This window comes from Cynoglossus semilaevis, chromosome Z, assembly GCF_000523025.1.
Source record: "Cynoglossus semilaevis isolate Cse_v1.0 chromosome Z, Cse_v1.0, whole genome shotgun sequence".
Classification (NCBI taxonomy): domain Eukaryota; kingdom Metazoa; phylum Chordata; class Actinopteri; order Pleuronectiformes; family Cynoglossidae; genus Cynoglossus; species Cynoglossus semilaevis.
Genome location: NC_024328.1, coordinates 2,174,628 through 2,195,020, shown reverse-complemented (window position 1 = coordinate 2,195,020; position 20,393 = coordinate 2,174,628). Strand labels below are relative to the sequence as shown.

The 20,393-nt window shown below is 40.9% G+C and overlaps 2 protein-coding genes across 3 annotated transcripts in view; one reads left to right on the top strand and one right to left on the bottom strand.

The window, feature by feature from the left end:
- Positions 1 to 1,125: 1,125 nt before the first annotated feature.
- Positions 1,126 to 5,461, top strand: anapc7 (anaphase promoting complex subunit 7). The gene is made up of 11 exons (XM_008335699.3): positions 1,126 to 1,340; positions 1,939 to 2,125; positions 2,228 to 2,347; positions 2,430 to 2,541; positions 2,690 to 2,843; positions 2,935 to 3,077; positions 3,168 to 3,285; positions 3,393 to 3,589; positions 3,662 to 3,886; positions 4,007 to 4,157; positions 4,398 to 5,461. The coding sequence occupies exons 1-11, from the start codon at positions 1,240 to 1,242 to the stop codon at positions 4,585 to 4,587; spliced, it is 1,698 nt and encodes a 565-aa protein (XP_008333921.1). The 5' UTR covers positions 1,126 to 1,239; the 3' UTR covers positions 4,588 to 5,461.
- Positions 5,462 to 5,913: 452 nt separating this feature from the next.
- Positions 5,914 to 20,393, bottom strand: part of LOC103397440 (sarcoplasmic/endoplasmic reticulum calcium ATPase 2) — a 23,880-nt gene continuing 9,400 nt past the window's right edge. The window contains exons 5-19 of one of the 2 annotated variants that reach the window (XM_017043146.2): positions 16,504 to 16,584; positions 15,525 to 15,610; positions 14,955 to 15,419; positions 12,964 to 13,052; positions 12,771 to 12,873; positions 12,289 to 12,420; positions 12,074 to 12,193; positions 11,753 to 11,971; positions 11,315 to 11,650; positions 10,828 to 11,048; positions 10,521 to 10,723; positions 10,198 to 10,283; positions 9,971 to 10,104; positions 9,735 to 9,852; positions 5,914 to 8,979 (exon numbers count right to left, since the gene is read on the bottom strand). In XM_017043146.2, coding sequence (XP_016898635.1) covers positions 8,710 to 8,979; positions 9,735 to 9,852; positions 9,971 to 10,104; positions 10,198 to 10,283; positions 10,521 to 10,723; positions 10,828 to 11,048; positions 11,315 to 11,650; positions 11,753 to 11,971; positions 12,074 to 12,193; positions 12,289 to 12,420; positions 12,771 to 12,873; positions 12,964 to 13,052; positions 14,955 to 15,419; positions 15,525 to 15,610; positions 16,504 to 16,584 — 2,663 coding nt within the window. In that variant the 3' untranslated portion in view covers positions 5,914 to 8,709. The remainder of the gene's footprint in view (positions 8,980 to 9,734; positions 9,853 to 9,970; positions 10,105 to 10,197; positions 10,284 to 10,520; positions 10,724 to 10,827; positions 11,049 to 11,314; positions 11,651 to 11,752; positions 11,972 to 12,073; positions 12,194 to 12,288; positions 12,421 to 12,770; positions 12,874 to 12,963; positions 13,053 to 14,954; positions 15,420 to 15,524; positions 15,611 to 16,503; positions 16,585 to 20,393) is intronic. The other variant, XM_008335700.3, reaches the window with a different exon arrangement.

Here is a 20,393-nt window from a genome sequence, read left to right as displayed (position 1 = left end):
TGAGGAAAGTGTGCTGAGAAGATGGAAGGAATACTTTGAGGAGTTGTTGAATGAGGAAAATGAAAGGGAAAGTAGAAACGAGGAACCAGAAACTATTAGGAAGAAGGTAGATCAGGTTAGAAAGGATGAAGTTAGAAAAGCCCTGAAGAGGATGAAGAGTGGAAAGTTAGTTGGCCCTGATGACATACCAGTGGAAGTATGGAAGTGTTTAGGAGAAGTGGAGGTAGATTTCCTGACTGGGTTGTTTAACAGAATTTTAGAAACTGACAAGATGCCTGATGAGTGGAGGAAAAGTGTTCTGGTGCCAATTCATAAGAAGGGTGATGTACAGAGTTGTAACAACTACAGAGGAATAAAGTTGATGAGCCATACAATGAATGTAGAATTCCTGCACTTGTTTTTATTTTAGCCTACTTGATATGTTGAAAATACTTTATATTCACAAGCTTCCCGTATTAGGTTTATTGCTTTCTTAAAATGTTTTTCTTCCATAGGCCTTCTTAATGAGCTTCTTAATGTTATGAGCCTGTCATTATGTGATTGACAGGCTCACATACAGTACATTATGTATGCAGGCAGAAATCACCGTGGACTACAATGTTTGCATGCGACATTGTATTCTGTAGGAAGAGAATGCTGTACAGAGGATAACCATGAGTATGGATCTCAACACTGAGTGGATAAATAAATGTTAAAAAAAAACGAATACCAACATTTTATAAAACACGTAATGCCTATGTTCAGCTTTCCAATTCATTCATATAGTGAAGAAAAATCACTTGTGCTGTAGAAAAATGAAATACATACAGTATATGGCCATGCAATTTATCCGATAGTTCGACTATGGACCCTTTAATTTCAAAAATTGCTACAAAATCAAGACACGTTCACTGAAATCGGAGCACGAAGAAACCAGTGGTCCAAACTAACACGTCTTTCTTTTACAAATAAAAGGAATTGTGTTTTTATAAAATAAAATTCAATTAAATCAAGTATATGAGAAAATGTATATGTGCTATATACTGCTATAATGCTGTATTCACCGCAACCTGGTATCCTACAAACATTTAGATTTTAGAATAATACATTTTCGAATGTACACAAAGGCAGCACGATGCAGAAAAAGCTCGGAAGGCTGGCGGGCGCCATATTTAATACACCAGATGCTAAGTAGCGCTTAGCTGTTTACAAGCTCAAACTTTTACCTTGAAACGATCAGACGTTAACGTGAAATCAAAAATGAATGTAATCGACCACGTACGGGACATGGCTGCTGCAGGACTCCACTCAAATGTTCGGGTACTGAGCAGTTTGCTGCTGACGATGAGTAACAACAATCCGTAAGTCTTGTCAACGCGGGGTCCGTCTATTTTCTGAAGAGTTCGTTCCTTTCACGGAATGTAACGTTTACATTTGTAACTAGCTGGTTTACAACAGACGATTAAAGATTATTTTAATGTCAAGCAAACATTACACATAGTGATATTATTTGGATGTCTTGTCTAGGGGTGTTTGGAGCGGTGTACGTTATGTTGTACATTTTAGTCGTGACTTTTGTTAGCTACACGTTTGAACGAAGCAACGGACGGGAGACTCGGTGTTGGTTGTATTAAAGAAAAAAAATAAATGTAATGGTAAATAATATTGGAGTCGGGCTGGCACACACTGCTGTGGTGGACGCTCCTTTTACACCGAACGTTGATATCCAAATCTGTTATCGGTGACTCGGGTTGAGACAAGCAGCTTTAGAGAAAATTATATAAATAAAACATATTTAATTATAATTACTAATTTTAATCCTATTCTCACATCTCTCCCAGTCCCATTATTAACCACCAGCATTTTATAACAATACATGTTTCCACCTTATGTTAATTGTATTATAGTCCTGTTTTACGACGTGTCGTACGACCACTATTTCTTGTTTTTCAACATCAGGGAGTTGTTCTCTCCAGCTCAGAAGTACCAGCTGTTGGTTTACCACGCTGATGCCATCTTCCACGACAAAGAATATCGCAACGCTGCCTGCAAATACAGTATGGCACTACAACAGAAAAAAGTGCTCAGTAAAACATCTAAAGTTCGTACTTCTACCGGTGGAGCAGCATCTAACATTCAAGCACAGGTGCGTTTTTGCACATCTTTGACTCAGCGTCGAGAACTTTGGTGAAGAGTCTGCTCGACAGACAGTCATCTAATCTGGAATAATACGATTGTTGTCTTTCAGAATTTGCCATCAGAAATTGAGGTCAAATACAAGATAGCTGAATGCTACACCATCTTAAAATTGGAGAAAGATGCCATTGCTGTGCTCGATGGGATTCCATCCAGACAGAGGACTCCAAAAGTAAACTACTGCTCTTATGTTGCTATTAAAGTTAATGGTATTTAAAATGTATAAATAACGCCATCGTTCTCACTTGCTTTAGATCAACATGATGTTAGCTAACCTCTACAGGAAAGCTGGTCAGGAGCGTTCTGCTGTGACCAGTTATAAAGAGGTTCTCAGACAGTGTCCACTTGCCCTGGACGCCATCATTGGTAGGAATGATCACATTAACCAAATAATAATAAACCGTTGAGAGTAGTACAATCCATCTGCTGTTCTCTGAAAATTGAAGCTTAAAATTGCATCATTTTCTGTTTGTTTGATGGGCTAAAGATTAAATGTATGTTTTATTATTGCCAGGTCTCCTGTCTCTGTCGGTCAGAGGAGCTGAAGTGGCGTCCATGACGCTGGATGTGATCCAGAGCATCCCTAACCTGGACTGGCTCTCTGTTTGGATCAAAGCTTATGCCTTTATACACACAGGAGACAATCATAGAGCCATCAACACTATTTGGTGAGAACAAGGTCTTGGTTTTAAAGGGAGAAAAAAACGTCAGTGTTGGTGCTTTATATAAAGTCTCCATTCCTCTCTCATTTTGTCTCAGCTCTTTGGAGAAGAAGTCTCTCCTGCGGGACAATGTTGACCTGCTGGTGAGCCTGGCAGACGTGTACTTCAGAGCAGGGGACACAAAAAATGCCACCCTCAAGTTTGAGCAAGCTCAGATGCTGGATCCATACCTTATCAAGGGTATGTTTTTCTATTAATGTTCTTTATTTTTATGCACTTTGTATTAATGTTCTTAAAGTATTTTGAATAAACAACTGTTTGTACCTGCAGGTATGGATGTCTATGGTTACCTAATGGCACGTGAAGGACACCTGGAGGACGTGGAGGTACTAGGAGGACGATTATTTAATATTTCAGACCAACATGCAGAACCTTGGGTGATCTCTGGGTGAGTTAAGAGCTTTAAGGTCTTTTTTCTATTTAAATGTAATAGTTTGTTAATACAGCCATGAAATGTAAATTTCTTATTCTCCTTTTTTCATTGTTTTCCTGCAGTTGTCACAGTTTCTATAGCAAGCGTTACTCCAGAGCTCTGTACCTGGGAGCCAAGGCCATCCAGCTGAATAGCAACAGTGTGCAAGCTCTCCTTCTCAAGGGGGCAGCCCTGAGAAACATGGGCCGTGTTCAAGAAGCTATCATCCATTTCAGAGAGGCCATGCGTTTGGCACCGTGTCGACTGGACTGCTATGAAGGTACGTTTTCAAGCAGGCGGTAACGATCATTCCTGGTTGTTTCATGTTGACTGGCATTCTTTATATTTTTAGGCCTTATCGACTGTTACTTGGCATCCAATGGGATTCGAGAAGCCATGGGAATGGCTAACAACATCTATAAGACTCTGGGGGCCAATGCACAGACTCTGACCATCTTAGCCACAGTCTGCCTGGAAGATCCTGTGACACAGGAGAAAGCAAAGTCCCTGCTGGACAGAGCTCTGGCCCAGAGACCGGACTACACCAAGGCGGTGGTCAAAAAGGCTGAGCTGCTGAGTATGCACCACTATTGGAAGCTCCATGACATGATTGAGACATTCAAGATCTTTTTTTTTTAAAAATTATCAAATGTTTAAAATACACATTAAAAAAAAGTTTTTCTGGGTTTTTTTCAAGGCCGAGAACAGAAGTATGAAGAAGGAATTGCTCTCCTCAGGAATGCGCTGGCCAATCAGAGTGACTGTGTCCTGCACAGAATGCTGGGAGATTTTCTGGTGGCTGTCAACGATTACCAAGAAGCCATGGATCAGTACAGCATAGCTCTGAGGTGAGGTGGAAATGAAAGCATTAATCCAATTAGATGGCTGCAGAATTAAGCTGTACTGTATTGTTTATCCCTAACATTATGATTAAGCCGATAAATCAGATAAAAGATTCCAATCATTTGACAGCCCTGATTATGATAGATATTCAAGTGACTCTGAACACGATTGTGCTTTTTGTCTGGATTTTTGCATTGAGGTCAGTCTTCTTTGTAACCGTGTGCTTCTTTTTGTCCCATATTAAGTCTGGATCCCAATGACCAGAAGTCGTTAGAAGGCATGCAGAAGATGGAGAAAGAAGAGAGTCCCACAGACGCCACCGTGGAGCTGGATGGCGATGACATGGAAGGCAGCGGGGAGGACGGAGATCTGGAGGGCAGCGACAGTGAAGCTGCGCCGTGGGCTGATCAAGAACAGTGGTTTGGTATGCAGTGACCCAGGGTCACTGAGGGACGCTCTGTCAGTACCATCTTTTAACGCCCTGCAGCCACCTGGTGGCATCACACATAGCTACATTAATCATCCTCAGGGATGGCTCCGTGTGACAGATGAGCCTTTGTTAGCTGCAGAGCCACAGGAAGGAGTTGATGTTTAAAGGGGAAGTGCAACCTCAGGGGAGGAGTTAAGACATTTCTGAATTTAATGTCATTTCGTCCCATGTTGCTCTGGTTATTTCAACCTCTAACCCTCCTACTGTTTACTGTGAGGTTTTCACGATGTCTTCACGACATCAGCATTAACTATTGCAGAACCTGAGCAAGTCCCTTCAAGATGATGTAACGTGACGTTAAGCTAACAGTTGCACTTCATCATTGCTGCCTTTTACCCATGGACTGATGTGCTTTAAAACGCTCCCTGTTAGACTACACAGTAGTTTGTGTTAGACAACCTTCTCAAAAACCTTTCATTGCTGGGTTTTTTTGTTTGTTTGTTTGTTTTTTGCACAATAAGTGACAGGTCAAGTTAAGAGCTAACGAGTCTACTTATTTTATGAATTTGTGAGTTGATGTGACTTGTCAATGAGTGTTAAAAAAAAAACCCACCAGAGTAAAAGTTGTGTTCAAATTATAGATGGTTTCAAATCCCTGCAACTAGTAATCATCAGTAAGATGCAAGAGATGAATCATCCCCCAACTGTGGTTTCATCATAGTTCTTGCCATATTAACTTTTACATTTTACCGCGGACATGTTTTTTTATTCTTCATTTTTCATAATCTGCATTTCTGTGTGAAATAACTTCAGTGTTACTTTAACAGACTGTTTATAGTGTTTTGTATATATTTGTAAAATAAAAATATTAGACATTAACTTTATATGAATGCAAATGTGTGTGTGGTCATAAAGACAGCTAACAGAATACAGGAGTACTACAGACGTACTGACTGTCCTTGGCTGAATATAGTGCAGTGCTTCACTTTGGTCTGGAAATAGTCTGAAAATCCACAACATTATAATTATGTCACATGATTACTCAACAAAAATCACAAACTAACACCCACAACCTGACTCAGTGTTCTGTAACACTAAAAACATGTGTGTATATACATTTTATATATATATATATATATACACATATAAAAATGTTGCGTCATTTAATTTAACGGTGTCATTCCGTACAGATATGGAGTGGATTCTAGCTAAAACAATCTTCACAGATGAAATGAAGATAAACAAGGCTGTACATGTCCACAGAACAGGTTTTCTAACTGTGTTAGCAACCCTGTGTAACCCCTGCATAGAATCAACTCAGTAAACTCATAATAACTTAGGACAGTTTTATTTACCTGAAACCAAAGTTCATGATACATCTTACAATCATCTCAGAAAATACAGTACAGCAGTTTGGCAACAAATGCCAAATGGAGGGACTGCCTGCCGTTGTCAGGTTAAAACACACGCACCGCTGCAAAAAATACATCTGCTCCAAACAAGTCGCACCTCTCAGTGCAAAGCAAAACAAAAGGAAAAAAAATCTGGTTTTGAATGTCCCATAAAAGTATTTCCTTAGGAAAAATGAACTGCGTTGAGCTTATTAAACATTTGTACTAGCTGATGTAACGTCATTTAATCCTATATACCAATACTATACATTTGTCTAATACACAATCAGGAAACACAGGTGGCTTCTGCTGCTGAGTGGACATGCACAATCAAAAAAAGGATTATTGTACACAGTACTGTACACAGGACTAAGATTGTAGTCTAAAAGAATGAGACCTGGATCAGAATCTAAGGCTCTTCATGCAGGAGAGTAGAGGGAGTCATGGGAGTGGAAATGGCTAACCTTATATCAAACTTTGAGGATTTTGAGGGAAAAAAAAAACTGATGTAGAAACCTTTCGCGGGCCCCTCATCTCCGTACGTTATCACTGACATGCAGCTCCTCTAAGATGTGTGGCCCAAAAACAAACATGCACAACACAAAACAAAACCAAAGTAAAGTTCTGGAAGTAAATGACAGTAGAGGTGCGCCTTTACTTGTCCTTTGCTGCAAAGAAGAAGAGGAGAGAGGAAGAGTGAAAAGAGTGAGTGATGACTGTGCCACCGTGCAAATCTAAGCAGAAACATCAGAGCAAATTCATAGGTACTTGGTATTTTTAGACTGATGAAGGCCATATGATGGACAAGATCAATTCATAGTCCATATAAAATACATCTAATGGAAGAATAACAGCATATCCTGTCAATATACAAACATTTAGAGCTAATGTGGAGAACAAATTCTCACCCTAGGCCCGGGTTTAAATCCAGATTTTTCCGAATCATCCCTCAGTAAGAATGACTCACAGTAGCTTTAAACGAGGTTCACAATCTACAATCAATATCCAGAAGCAGTCGCTCTGCACTAACTTAGAATTCTTACTCTATTTCAGAAAAATATATTTACTTGTATGCATTTTCTCAGTGAACCTTCACAGTTCAACGATTTTTGTCAATCATCACAGTCACAGCTAACATTTTAAATGAAGTCATTCCAACTTGACATTAAATTAAAAACACTAGGTGTTTTTTTTTTTAGTGTGTCCAGAAGTTTTAAGATAAATAGACAAACCTTTATGAAAGACATACCTCAAAGAAAATCTTATCAAACATCGACATTGTGTTGCCGCCTAGTGGTTCACTGCTGCTTAGTGTACTTTCACAACCAGTTAGCTGGAAGGTGTTGGAGGTCGGAAGCAGTGGATACAACTGATAGTAGAAACATGCAGGTCAACATGTACTTACTGTGCATGTAAGACTATATAATAATGTTAAACACACACAGTCCTGGATACTTGACATCAAACATGCAGATGATGGAATTGTGAGCACACCTGTCATTCACTTCCTAAACACCATCACTTACATCAGAAACAGATTTCTAATCTAAGTGATGTTCTCATGAAACTGAACTGACTGCTCTCCTCTTAAGTCCTCATTTCTGCTCCGTTGGGTTGGAATGACCTGCAGCGTAATTCAGCCATAATCAGCTGAAGTTCACTGACGGAGCAAACACACACCAGAGCTGTTTAAATGATAGCGAACATGGCAGTTGACAGGTTTTTACTAAATAAAGTTGTAACACAGAGTACTACCGCGTGCTGTGTACAGACAGACAGACCCTTTCACAGCTCCCAGCTTTACGTTGTGCTCAGGTTCTCTGTGCTTCTTTTCCTATTCAGATACAGTATGTGCACATTTTACATAAATTATAAACTTTACTTTAATATATATTTTCAAAAAAAAAATTAAGGTTCAACCTGGAGAAATGAAGACAAATATATTTTCAAGTAAACAAATCTGACGCAAGGCTGCAGGAATTAAAAAAGAAAAAGAAAAAAGCACCGACTCACAATGGTAACATCTTCTGGTTCTTTCCTCCCAGAACAGAGAAAGAAAATATATAATTAAAATGTGCGTCAGGGCAGAACCAGTGGGTTCCTACCTCAATTCAATGAATGTTATTAAATGACTAGACAGATGTGTAGCAATGGTTTTATTAACAGCCCTGAGGTAGCTGTGCTCTGCCTAATGCAGAAAATAAGGAATGCAAAGGACGCCTGCAGCTCAAACACAATAACAGGGGGCAGATATACTCAAGGCTCTGCCCCCCCCTTTCCAGAATTATTATACTTTTATACAACATGGTACCTCGCATCGTCTTCACAACCCAACAGCCCTCCCCATAAATTACAAAATATTATTAATTATAAAATAGTGTAAATTCTCTGTACAGCTCAACATGCAGCCCGGTCATGATGGGCAGCTCTGCAACTGTCAATCACATAGGGTGATAAGCAGGATGTTTAAATAAAAGTAAAAACCTACATCGTTACAGTACAATCTAAAATTCCCCCTCACAAATATGAAACGGTGAGAATGTTTAAATACAAAAATATCTGACAGCAGACAAAATGTCAGAGCAGGTGCAGGTGTGGACTCTACGTAGTTCTAAGTTAATGGAATGGTGTTACACAAATGTGTGTCTCTGTGCATGTTAATATCCACTACACACTGGTGCACGTGAGTGGGAGGGGGAACGGGATGGGGTAGATGTGGTTTTACTGGTCAGTCAGTCAGGGCCACAGCAGGGCAGACACATTAGCGTCAGTGATGTAGATCCACAGCACCAGTGGAAGGGAGACGGCCACAAACGGCCAGGAGATTCCCTTGGCACATGCAGACAGAGAGCTGCCTTTGGAGGACGGCTTCTCCAGCTGTTTACCAAAGTCGTGGTAGTTCCTGGCCAAAAACTTAAGCAGCTCATCCAGCAAGATGACAGGCACAGAGATCTTTATCACCATCAGCCACTGGGTCCAATCCAGAGGGGTGATCTGGAAAATGACCTGGGAGACAAACAGAGAGAGAAACTGAAAAGTCTACCTTAAATTATAAATCTAGACTTAACTTAAATATCTCACAGATAAGGTTAAGATCTCATGTGTTACATCTGACTTTTATACAGAATTAACTGCCCTAAAAAAATACAATTAAAGCTGAAGTTAATTTAAACCTCTTGGATATATAATTTTAAAAAAAATCACTGCCTAGTAGTCTGCAGAGTGATTTGGCACAATCTTCTACACCTGATGCCCTTTTTAGCTCAACTCAACCAAGGGTAAAGGTAGAGTCAAATGTGAAATAATCAGCAGACTATACCAATGTGCCTTTTGTCCATGGATACTTAATAATAGTCAAGTCTTTTAAAATTACATCTACAATGAGAAAAAATACAACAAAGGCTAATTTAGGCTGTTTAAATGCATTGGTTAATTTAAGTTTTAACTCCCCTAATCCTTTAGTAGTACACCCTTAGAACCAATAGAGGGCAGCAAGAGCTCCATTACTGCGAACACTTGGAGACAGCAGCTGATCCCTAGTGGCAGCTCTTTCAAAGATATTTAGCAGCATTTGGCAATAGTTTTTGGAGACAGTGCTTTGAAATGATGGCACTAATTTGCTGGCAGTAAAAAGTTGGCAGTTCCCCTTGAGAAATGTTCATTTAGGTCAAACCATTGTAAATTTCCAGAAATATGTATCTTCATGTAAATAGACAGAAATGACAGAAAGCACCATCAATATAAACAAACTGAGCCCTCACAGGTAGAGGTTCCACATAGAGGATGAGGAAGTGGAGGGACATGGAGAGACAGATGGCCCCCAGCAGCCAGATGTTCTCCCAGGGAGGCATCCGCAGCAGGGACTGGTTCTCTGACAGACTGAAGACCAGAGAGGAAAAACAAAGTTTTCAGTAACACTATTTTGTTAAAAGTCATTAAACAGAACACCGCACCTGATATGCTATTGTACTACACCTACAATCTGAGTGGCTGTTACCTGTTGAGAGCATTGCACATCTCAATGGTGACAAGCACAGACAAGGCCATGGTCATTGGGTAAGGTGACTCAAAGACTTCACAGTCCAGACCCTCAAACTCTGGGTTGTCTGGGGTACACTGGAGGAAGTGGCTCTGTGGGTTTAAAAAGACAGCAATGAAGAGGAGGAAGAGGAGGCCGAGCCAAATTCATGACAGGTAAACCAACCATCGGACGTTTGGACCTACCAGCTGGTACAGGCTGACCTGAGGACCATCTTCTGCAATAACAAACCACCAGGCAGCAGCTCCAACAGTAGCTGCGCCCACGTAGCCTGTGAAACAGAGAAGGCAGACTCAGGATGGGCGTTTATAATACCACAACGACACAGTACGTATCATAAAAAAATAAAAAAATAAAAATTAATGTTGTAAGGCTTAGGAAGAGGGAAGGAAACTAGCAACCCAAACACATACATGAACAGTACACTTTGAGTAAGATCACGATAAGAAAAGTGTTAGCACATGTTGATGTAAACTGTACGACAGTATAAACAATCAATGTATATAACCTCCGATGGCCAGATATCTGAAGAAAAGCCAGCCAGAGATGAGAGGTTCCTTGGCATTGCGTGGAGGCTTCTCCATGATGTCCAGATCTGGAGGGTTGAAGCCGAGGGCAGTGGCAGGAAGGCCATCAGTTACCAGGTTGACCCAGAGCAGCTGAACTGGGATCAGAGCCTCAGGGAAACCCAGTGCAGCAGTCAAGAAGATACTTTTAGGAGAAGAGACTCCAGTTAGTGAAATGCAAAACCTGTTTACTGGTTCAACTAGCTAAAGGCTAGTGATCCTCCGTCATCTGATGTTTAGGAGACCTACCAAACCACTTCTCCTACGTTGGAGGAGATGAGGTATCGGATGAACTGCTTCATGTTATTGTAAATAGCTCTGCCTTCTTCAACGGCGGCCACAATGGAAGAGAAGTTGTCATCAGCGAGGACCATCTCTGAGGCTGACTTGGCTACTGCAGTGCCAGAGCCCATGGCAATGCCAATCTCTGCCTTTTTGAGGGCAGGAGCATCATTCACTCCGTCCCCTGTCTGTAAGAAACAAAGGTCTTTGTTTTGGGTGCAACAATTCCCTTGTTGCGTAACCGAACAAAACTACAGCCTAAAAGACTGTCAAAGACAGAAATATTTAGGTATTAGACTGTGTAGATCCTAACATTAGCTGTCGCTATATTATACATTTCACAATATATTTGTGAAGAGGGAACTATAAAAGCCAAGCTATTTCCAATAAAATGGTACAATGATTTTAATTTAGTAAAGAAACACAACAAAAATCTGCTCATAAGAGCTCATACCATGGCAGTGATCTCATCAAAACCTTGCAGGAACTCAACAATCTTGGACTTGTGCGAAGGCTCAACGCGGGCAAAACAGCGGGCACGTTTCACAGCGTCTAGCTGATCAGCCGGTGAGAGTTCATCAAACTCTCTTCCTGTGAAGGCCATGTGTTCGATGTCATCGTCCTCTGAGAGGATGCCGATGCGGCGGCAGATAGCCACAGCTGTGCCCTTGTTATCCCCGGTGATCATGATGACACGGATACCAGCCTGACGGCAGAGCTGGATAGAGGCGGCCACCTCCTGTCTTGGAGGGTCCAGCATTCCAACGCAACCGACAAAGGTCAAGTCAGTCTGGATGAAGGAAGAGGTAAATAACAGTTGTGGGATAAGCACAAAAAGTTCAACTACACACAGACATCAGAAAAAGAAATGGAAAAAAAAAAAACCCATTACCTCATATTCTATGAATTTGGCTGTGTCTGACAGAACCATATCCTCCATTTTTGGTGGGCTGTCTCGTGTGGCTAACGCCAGGCACCTCAATGTATCACGACCAGTACCGTATTCACGGATCACTGACATGATCTTTTCTTTGATACCTTTGGTGAGGGGAACTTTGGTGTTTCCAACTCTGACATAAGCGCATCTGTCAATAACTCCCTCTGGTGCTCCCTGTAGGTACAACACAGCATTTCAAATAAAACAAGAAGCACCCACAATAGCACACAGACAGACTTTTGAACCTAACAAGATCAAATCTTTTTTTAAGCATACCTTGATAAACATCTTTCCCATAGAGGAACGGGATTTGTTAGGTGTGCAATAGACCGACATGGACTTCCTGTCTCTGGAAAACTCCAGAGTGAACTCCTTCCTCATAAGCTGCTTGATCACCTGTTCAAACAAAGGAAAAAGTGGTACATTTGTGTGAAGGACAGAAAGAAGGAACTCACTGACTGTGAGCAGATTAGGGAACTGGCACCACTGACCGAGTTACAGGCATTAGCTCTGTCAATCTTGGACAGGTTATGAACTTCGGTGTCGAAAACATTCATCTTCTCCACCAGACAGGTCAAAGCAGTCTCTGTGGCCTCGCCGACCTTTTCATACACACCCTTCACCTAAGGTATGCAAATATTGTTGATTACACAACAGGAAAGATACACAACTAAAAAAAACAAAACTCCACCTTTAAATGAGTGGAATTAACAGATCAACAAGAATAAACCAACTCATATTCAACACAATACCTTCTTTGACATCAATCGTAGTAGTTAGTCAAATCCCTTTATGTTAAAGCTGAGCAATTCAATTATTTACTTGATGTTCAAATTGTAGGAGATTCAAAACAGCTTCCATCTGTTGCTGCTGCGATCACAGCCTCACCAGGGTTGGTGCAGTGATACATGAACACCACAGACTGTATCTGATAATTCTTATGTGAGAGAAACGTAAGTGTGGAAATTCAGACCTCATTGAAGTCCAAGGAGGAGTCGTTACATAGAGCACAGATGGTGGCCAGTTCAACCAGGGCGTCATACTGGGAGCTCCTGACTTGCTTACCGTCCTGGTATCTGAAATCAAACGCATACAATGTCAGTTCTCTTTAGAACTATGTGTTTGTGCTTCTAACACAAAATGAGTTTTTTTCCACAAATACTCACACTTCCCCCTCAGGGGCGTAGGTGGAGCCTGTGATGGTAAACTCTGACAGAGAGCAGTTGTCTCCATCAACCTTGTTCAGAACAAACATCTGAAAAATAAGACAGTAGATGTGACAAAACTGTTATGTCTACTTAGCGTCATACTCTAAACCAGCCACTAGTGACTTCTCTGACACAGCAGATGGTACCAGAAACCAGGGAAAATCTCAGGAGGCCTGTGACAACTGCTTTTGGAACAACAGAGATGCCTGCAGTTTTACAAAGTTTGTATCTCATAGTGATGGCTGGCCTGGGTGGCAAGCTGCCTAAAGTGTGAAAGGACTGTTTTTCAGCATAAGTAAACAGGGTAGACTGCCAAGGAGCTTGAGCACAGAGAGAAGTTGTGCCCAAAAGGAAGAGGCTGCAGTGCCAAGACTGCTTCCACAGAAAGCTTTGATCCATGGGTGAACGCAAGTGGGAGCAAACACACAAGACGCAGCCATTCATAAAAAAAATAGCACCTTTAAATAACATGCATTAATTTAAATTGTTTTGATGGAAATATTTAATTTAGTAATCAGTTGATTAGTATATGTAATAACACTGCGGACTATAAATTACAGCCATTGGCTCGGTCACGTTATATGTTGAATGCAAATATATAGTTAATGGTGTTTTCATAAAAAGTAGCATCTGTGTAGGGATGTGCAAATGTAGTGTAAAACTCTTGCCAGTCTGAGTGTAAATATTTTCCCTTTTATAGTTTACAGAAAAATGTAGTTATAGTAGGACTGGAATGTTGTTCAACCTCAACAATGACACATTAAATTTGTTTAAATTTGATTAAATTAAAAAATCCTCAATTGGAAAAATGTCAGTGCTTTCTTTAGATTATATTATTAGAAAGAATAATATCAACTTCTTTGGTTATGGAGATGACACCAAACAAGATTCTCTCTGCTGGCTCTCTATTGAATACACTTCAACATACGTCTCCTCACTTCATCAGATCACCTCATAACCAGGCACTATGGTATATTAAAGATACTGTATCATAACTCTCATATTTCCGAAGAACAAAAGAGTAGAACTGGAGGCGGAGCTTGTAGTTACCAGACTCGCCACCAGTGGAACCAGTTACAAATATGGGTTCAGGGGGGACAATCTCTCCATTTAAAGTTTGATAAAGGTTGTAGGCATGTCATGCCAACTGTAACTTAAACCAGACCTGACACTGCAGACCTGTGTATATTCAATAGTCTACATCAGCACAACTACTGTTTAAATCCAACAGCTTTAAACTTACAACAACAACAAAGTCACTTCCACAACTGTAAGGTCTGCATTTTAATACCTAGTCTTCCAGCACTCAGTATGTGGTGTTTGTGATCTGCTCTGTGTCTCTCTCCTCCCCTATTCACTTGTTTCTCTCCCCTTTTTGTCTCCTCCATTTTTCCCTTTTGGTCTTTGTCCAAGTAGACAGCAGAGCACTGAGTCTGGGTCTGCTGGAGACTTGACACACCTGTTTAATTGTCCAGTTCTAAAAGGTCGGTTTTTGTTACTTCAACAAATAATATACAAGCTTTTATAACGTACAGAAATTTGGTCTTAGTGTGACAAGTTTCACCAGCGTGCTACGTCAAGGCAGAGACAAAGAGAAAAAACAGGAACTGAAGACTGGCTGCTCTGCACTTTTGTGACGCAATGTCAGTTATGCAACTGCTGCATTACAAGTCCTTCAGCAGTTTGATGTAGACAAGAGGAGTGGCAGTGTGGTTATGTACCTGGATGTTTGATGGGATCATGATGGATATTTCACTCACTCACACTGTCTTTCTGCACTGCAGGCATTAGCATTTTAGCTGACAGATGTATTATGGGAGCTTAAATCTCTCTGACTGTCACCTTAAACAAACCACAGGCACCGACAGCAAAGACGACAGGGCACTTAGGGTGGTATCAAACATCTTAGTAGTCCATCAACAGTGCGTGTATGTGTTTGTGTGACTCACTCTGCAGACCGACATCTGGTTGGTGGTCAAGGTTCCCGTCTTGTCCGAGCAGATGACGGATGTACAGCCCAGGGTTTCTACAGATGGCAGGCTACGGACAATGGCGTTCTTCTTGGCCATGCGGCGAGTGCCCAAAGCCAGGCAGGTCGTGATGACGGCGGGAAGGCCCTCGGGGATGGCAGCCACAGCTAGAGCCACAGCGATCTTGAAGTAATAGACTGCACCTCTGATCCAGGATCCTCCATGCACTGGGTCGTTGAAGTGACCGATGTTGATGACCCACACAGCTATGCAGATGATGGAGATGACCTTGGACAACTGCTCGCCAAACTCATCCAACTTTTGCTGCAGGGGTGTCTTATCCTGCTCAGTGGCAGCCATCTCGTCTCGGATCTTGCCTATCTCAGTATTTACACCAGTGGCAACAACCACACCCACGGCCTTTCCAGATGCAATGTTAGTGCCCTAAAACAGCAGGTATGTACATGTTGGCTCAAGCACAACTGATGTTTAAAAAATGTAACATGTGACTTAAGGATGACAGGGATTAGAAACTTGAGTCGTGCTTACAGAGAAAAGCATGTTCTTTTTGTCCTGGTTGACAGCACGAGGGTCGGGCACAGGGTCTGTGTGTTTGATGACGGAGACAGATTCACCTACAACGAGGGACAAGGTGTCAAAGTTAAATCTATTTACAGATAACCCTGAAAACCAAGCATAGACAGGTTTACCAACAAAAGAGTTTCTTGGTGCTGAATATTGATACTGTTTCCCTCAGAGTGGAATAAACACTTCAGCTAACTGAGGTGATGTGACGCTTTCTTTGGCCCATTCTTCAGTCAGTCACATGCTTTAGTATTTTTTTTAAGGTAAACTGCATCCACTGCTGTATTTAGTTGTGACTACAGAAGCTCTCTACACCACGGTTCCACTTAACCACCCACACCCTTCTAAACACATACTCAAAACTTGTTTATTTGCTGCTTTTTATTTTCTTACAGTAGTAACTAGGAATAAAGGTTCTGAATGTGTCATATAAGTAGCTAGGCTCACAGTCTGCACTGGAACCCTCCTGTTTATTATCCAGTTCTTCAGGTTTGAATGTCTTAGATTACTGTGCTATCTAATATTCCCAAATCATTTTATTGTCTTGATCTAACAAATCAGTAGAGAGATATGCTATGTCATCACACTCTTAATGTCCTGTGTTGAAGAGGCTACGTGTCATGCTGGTATTTGAGTATCTTGATGGAAACAATGAGGAGCCTTATCTGTTGCCTTTTATAAGTGACTGCCTCCTTGGTGGTGCTAGCCTTGTGACAATTTATGTCTTATAGCAAGCATATATTTAAAGACTTAAGCATGGGTAGTACCTTAGGGAAAGCAGTAAGCCTAAGGCTGTAATACTACAACAACAAGTTAGGTTATAAATGTAAAAAAAAAAGTGTCTCTCTCTCTATGCCAATCACACACAGATGGTCTAGTTAAAAAGCATGTTACAAATCCCAATATTTATATAGATATATAATATTTGGGAGACATGTCTCACCGGTCAGAATGGACTGGTCCACCCTCAGGGTGGTTGATTTGATTGAACAGATACGGATGTCAGCAGGTACTTTATCTCCAACTGTCAAACAAATTGAAGCAAAGCACTTAGATTAAACCAAAATATATGTATAAAAAAAACATACAAAATATAAGGCACCTTTTTAAAACTGTTCCAAATAAATAATCTCAAAAGAAAAATAAATCATCAATTGTTGGAACATTTTTTAATCAGTACAAAGGCTCATTATGAAGCTGCCATCGCTGTAGGAAAAAGAGATGAAAAGCCAAAGACGTGAAGGAGGTGAAGGACTTAGGAGCCATAAAAGGCTTGTCTCAAAGGAAAAAGCCCATTTGGGTACATTGAAATGGGACTGACCCATTTCAGCTTCATGGTGGTTCATAAAGGCAAAGGAAACTAGGGAAATGGCTCAGGCTTTGACATAGTTCCGTAGGCTCTGTCTATACAGGCCTACATTGTTAAATATGCAAATAGTGTCCCCTATTGTTACAACAAAAAGTCAACTAAAGATCACAGTAACATTGGAACCATTTCCCTGCAGTATCTGCCAAACAACTCTACATCTAAAAAACATCAACAACAACCTTAATAAAAATCTAAACCTAATAAAAAGAAATCCCCAGATCCCCAGTACAGAACATTTACAGCAAATCCAACTGGGGGGCTTGGACTTGCTGTAAAGGGAGGTGGAAAAAAGTGTGGCATGGCCAACAATATATGCAGCCAAAAATGGGAAAAGCATTTCAATACATTCCCAAATACCCTGATCAAGTTTAAACATGACTGTAACATGGCAGCTGCTTCCTTATCACTGTCACCACACAGGAAGAGAACAACGGGACAGAGCCGGGATCCGAGCTCTTATGCCTCATTCATGGAGTCTGGGAACTTGAATACAAGCCACAGTTTAGTTTTGCCTTTCTAATCTCATTTAGAGTTGACACCTGTATGTTTTCACACATTTTAAAATCAGTGATCTCACCATATAATATCTATTTAACCCAACACTCTGGCATGAGAGATGTTTTGGTCTCACTATTTTACGTGCCCCTGTGAGTAGTTGGAAAATTGTCAGCTCGTTTGCAGTCCATGCTGCGTTGCCAGTAACACGGATCTGGTGGCAACCACTTGCCAATTCAGACAAACCACAACAGCTTTTCTTAGAAGGGACAATGTTCAGTTCTCAAAAAAACATCTGAACCTGGAACAGGATCTGTACTTCTGAGAAGTTCATATAAACCAGACAAGAAGAAATAAGGGGTCCAGTTTTATTCAAACAGACCGCAGAGAGCAGCTGATTTGCAGAGGGAAACCCAGTTCAAAGAAGCTAACACATCCCATTCATACAGTACAGGGATTGCCCTTTAGCTCTGCCTCTGAAAGCTAAATGCAGTGTTTCTTTGGACGCCTTAAATTTACATCCTTAAGGATTGTGTAACGTCTCTACCTTCCCCCAAGAAACACGCATGAGCTTCTAATGCTGGAGGGTCAAAGTGTCCAAGTCAATGTGCTTCATGTGTAACTCTAACAGTGAATTACGAGAATAGCTGTGAGGCTGCTAAAGTGCAAACCAGGCCGGATTTACGGTGTGTATACTATCCAACCCTTTGTGTCAACATCCTACTTTACAGCCGTCCAAGCAACTCCTCTAGGAGGACCCACTATTTAACCTCTGTGTTTGCCAATGCGAATGGCAAATTTTGGTGTCCAGAGAAGCAACAAAGACTGCCAAAGCGTCAGCTTTGACTGGCACCTGCCTCTGCCGTGTGTTAGGAAACAGCGGATGGTACGGCAGGGTCAGCCTGGTCACGGTCAGCCAGGAGGATGCATGTGCTGATGGCAGCTTAACAAAAGGCTGACCCTGTGTCATGTTGAGAGGGCCATTTCAGAACGGTCAACAGGTGAAGCAGCTTTCCAACACAGCTCTTACGGATTAACTCACCAGCTGCATTTACACACATACAGTAATGCAAATGTAACTTCACCCAAATTGACCCTTTTTTCTTGTTTCACCTTTTTGGATTTCTGCTTTCATTGTAGTTTTTTTTCTTTTCTTTTTTTTTTTACCTCTTACAGCCTAACCAACTTGCAGCACAAAAGACCCTTTGGTCTCACACCAACTGGGTACTGTCCTTGTGGACCATGTGTCCTCAGTGATCAGGTCACAAATAGAGATCACATAATTTCACAACAGGGATTAGTGTCCACTTGTTAGCAATTTCACTTCTCATTAAAAACTGAAAGGGAAACAAGGAGCGAGGGGTGAATCAGTTCATCAATCTATATTAAAAAAAAAAAACTTTTAAAATTTATTTTGTAGATCAGGATCCTGTACACAGGTTGATACAACTGGGCAGTGCATGGGATTGACTGGTGGACTGTTCAATAACAACCTGGTGACACTACAATATTGACTGAATGAATGAGCTGCAATCATCCCATCTTACTCCAATCATGATCCCAGAACCAGTCATATACAATGATTTCCAAAACCAACAGGAGTTTATCATTAAAAGATTCCCCTGTAAACAGGCCCTAGAATATTTAAAGAAAATGTATTGTTTGCTTATTCAGAAAGGGAAACTAATAACAAACAACACTAGTAAGAAGACAACCGATTTCTATTTCGAGAAACTCCCTGTTAGCAGACATTTTTAAAATCAAAGATTAAACTGCAAAACTGCAAAAGTCAAAACGTGAAACCCGACCAAGTATTTCTATCATCTGAGACAGAGAACCAGGTCTAAACAATAAAAAATGTATGTTTTAAGATCTATTTATTAGCAATCAACAAAGCAGGGAAGGACTTTGTTTCCCAGATAGATGGTTGTGCTAACTATTTCTATATGTCAGGTTGGCTTTGGGAGTCAATCCTAGCCTATGACATCATCACCTGTTGATGCCAGGTTATATAAGCACCATCTTGACACAGTTTACCTGCGTGGACTGCTTTACCTGTGTGCTGTTTAGATAATCATATCCAAACAGCAGCAGAACACTCCACAGAGTGGAGTTATGACAACAATGAGTTTTTGTTGTCATAGTAACAAATACTGTGCCAGGACCGCCCACATGAAATACCTAGGGTGAGTTTTGTTTAATACACTTGGGTAAAGATCACATAACAGAACAATTATTTGTAAAGTTAATATCAACTATAATATTTCACCACCCCACCCCTTAAAGAAGAAGCTTTTCAGCCTTTGCTGAGAAGCAGAACTGAATTTTTGTCTGTTTTTTTTTTTTGGTCTCTTACTAATCATCAAAGTATTTGGTGAATCCTTTAGTGAAACCTTGTGATCATAAAATGTCTGATATTTTTGATTATTATGTAATGTTATTTCACTATTACATCCAATGTAATAGTGTAATTGACTAGTGATTCAGATTTAGTCTGAAATGACACTGTATCATCATAAATACTGTATATAGACAAGTTATTAAATGTACAAAATTATGTGGCCTGTCTTTGGTATATTTAAGCTACGTTGTTGGTTATAATTAAAAACTCCCAGGATCTTCTGGAGGACTACATCCACTATACATGAGGAAAGGGTTGGCGAGGAAGGGTTTGCATGTCTTAATTCTGCCTCGCCTGGCAGGAACAAATCCTTTTCTCTCTGCCTTGCTGACAAATCAGGAACCTCTGCCAAAAGACAGTCACTTGGTGACAACAGACACTTGCCAGACCACATTAAATGCCACATACTGTACTATCCATGGTGTCTGGAATCTTTGTGAAGGGTGGGGGTGCTGATGGGTAGGGTCACTACAGGGTGCATTGAACATTGTGGGGTGGGACAGTTCTCCACAAAGTGCTTCCCTATAAGGTCATCTCTCTACAGCACAATGAGAGCAGATCCTCCCCT

Excerpts from the sequence above, each read along its gene's own strand:
- anapc7 (XM_008335699.3), top strand. The coding sequence starts at position 1,240 with ATGAATGTAATCGACCACGTACGGGACATGGCTGCTGCAGGACTCCAC. Across the intron at positions 2,844-2,934 it reads AGAGCCATCAACACTATTTG|CTCTTTGGAGAAGAAGTCTC; the intron begins GTGAGAACAAGG and ends ATTTTGTCTCAG. Across the intron at positions 3,590-3,661 it reads TCGACTGGACTGCTATGAAG|GCCTTATCGACTGTTACTTG; the intron begins GTACGTTTTCAA and ends TTATATTTTTAG.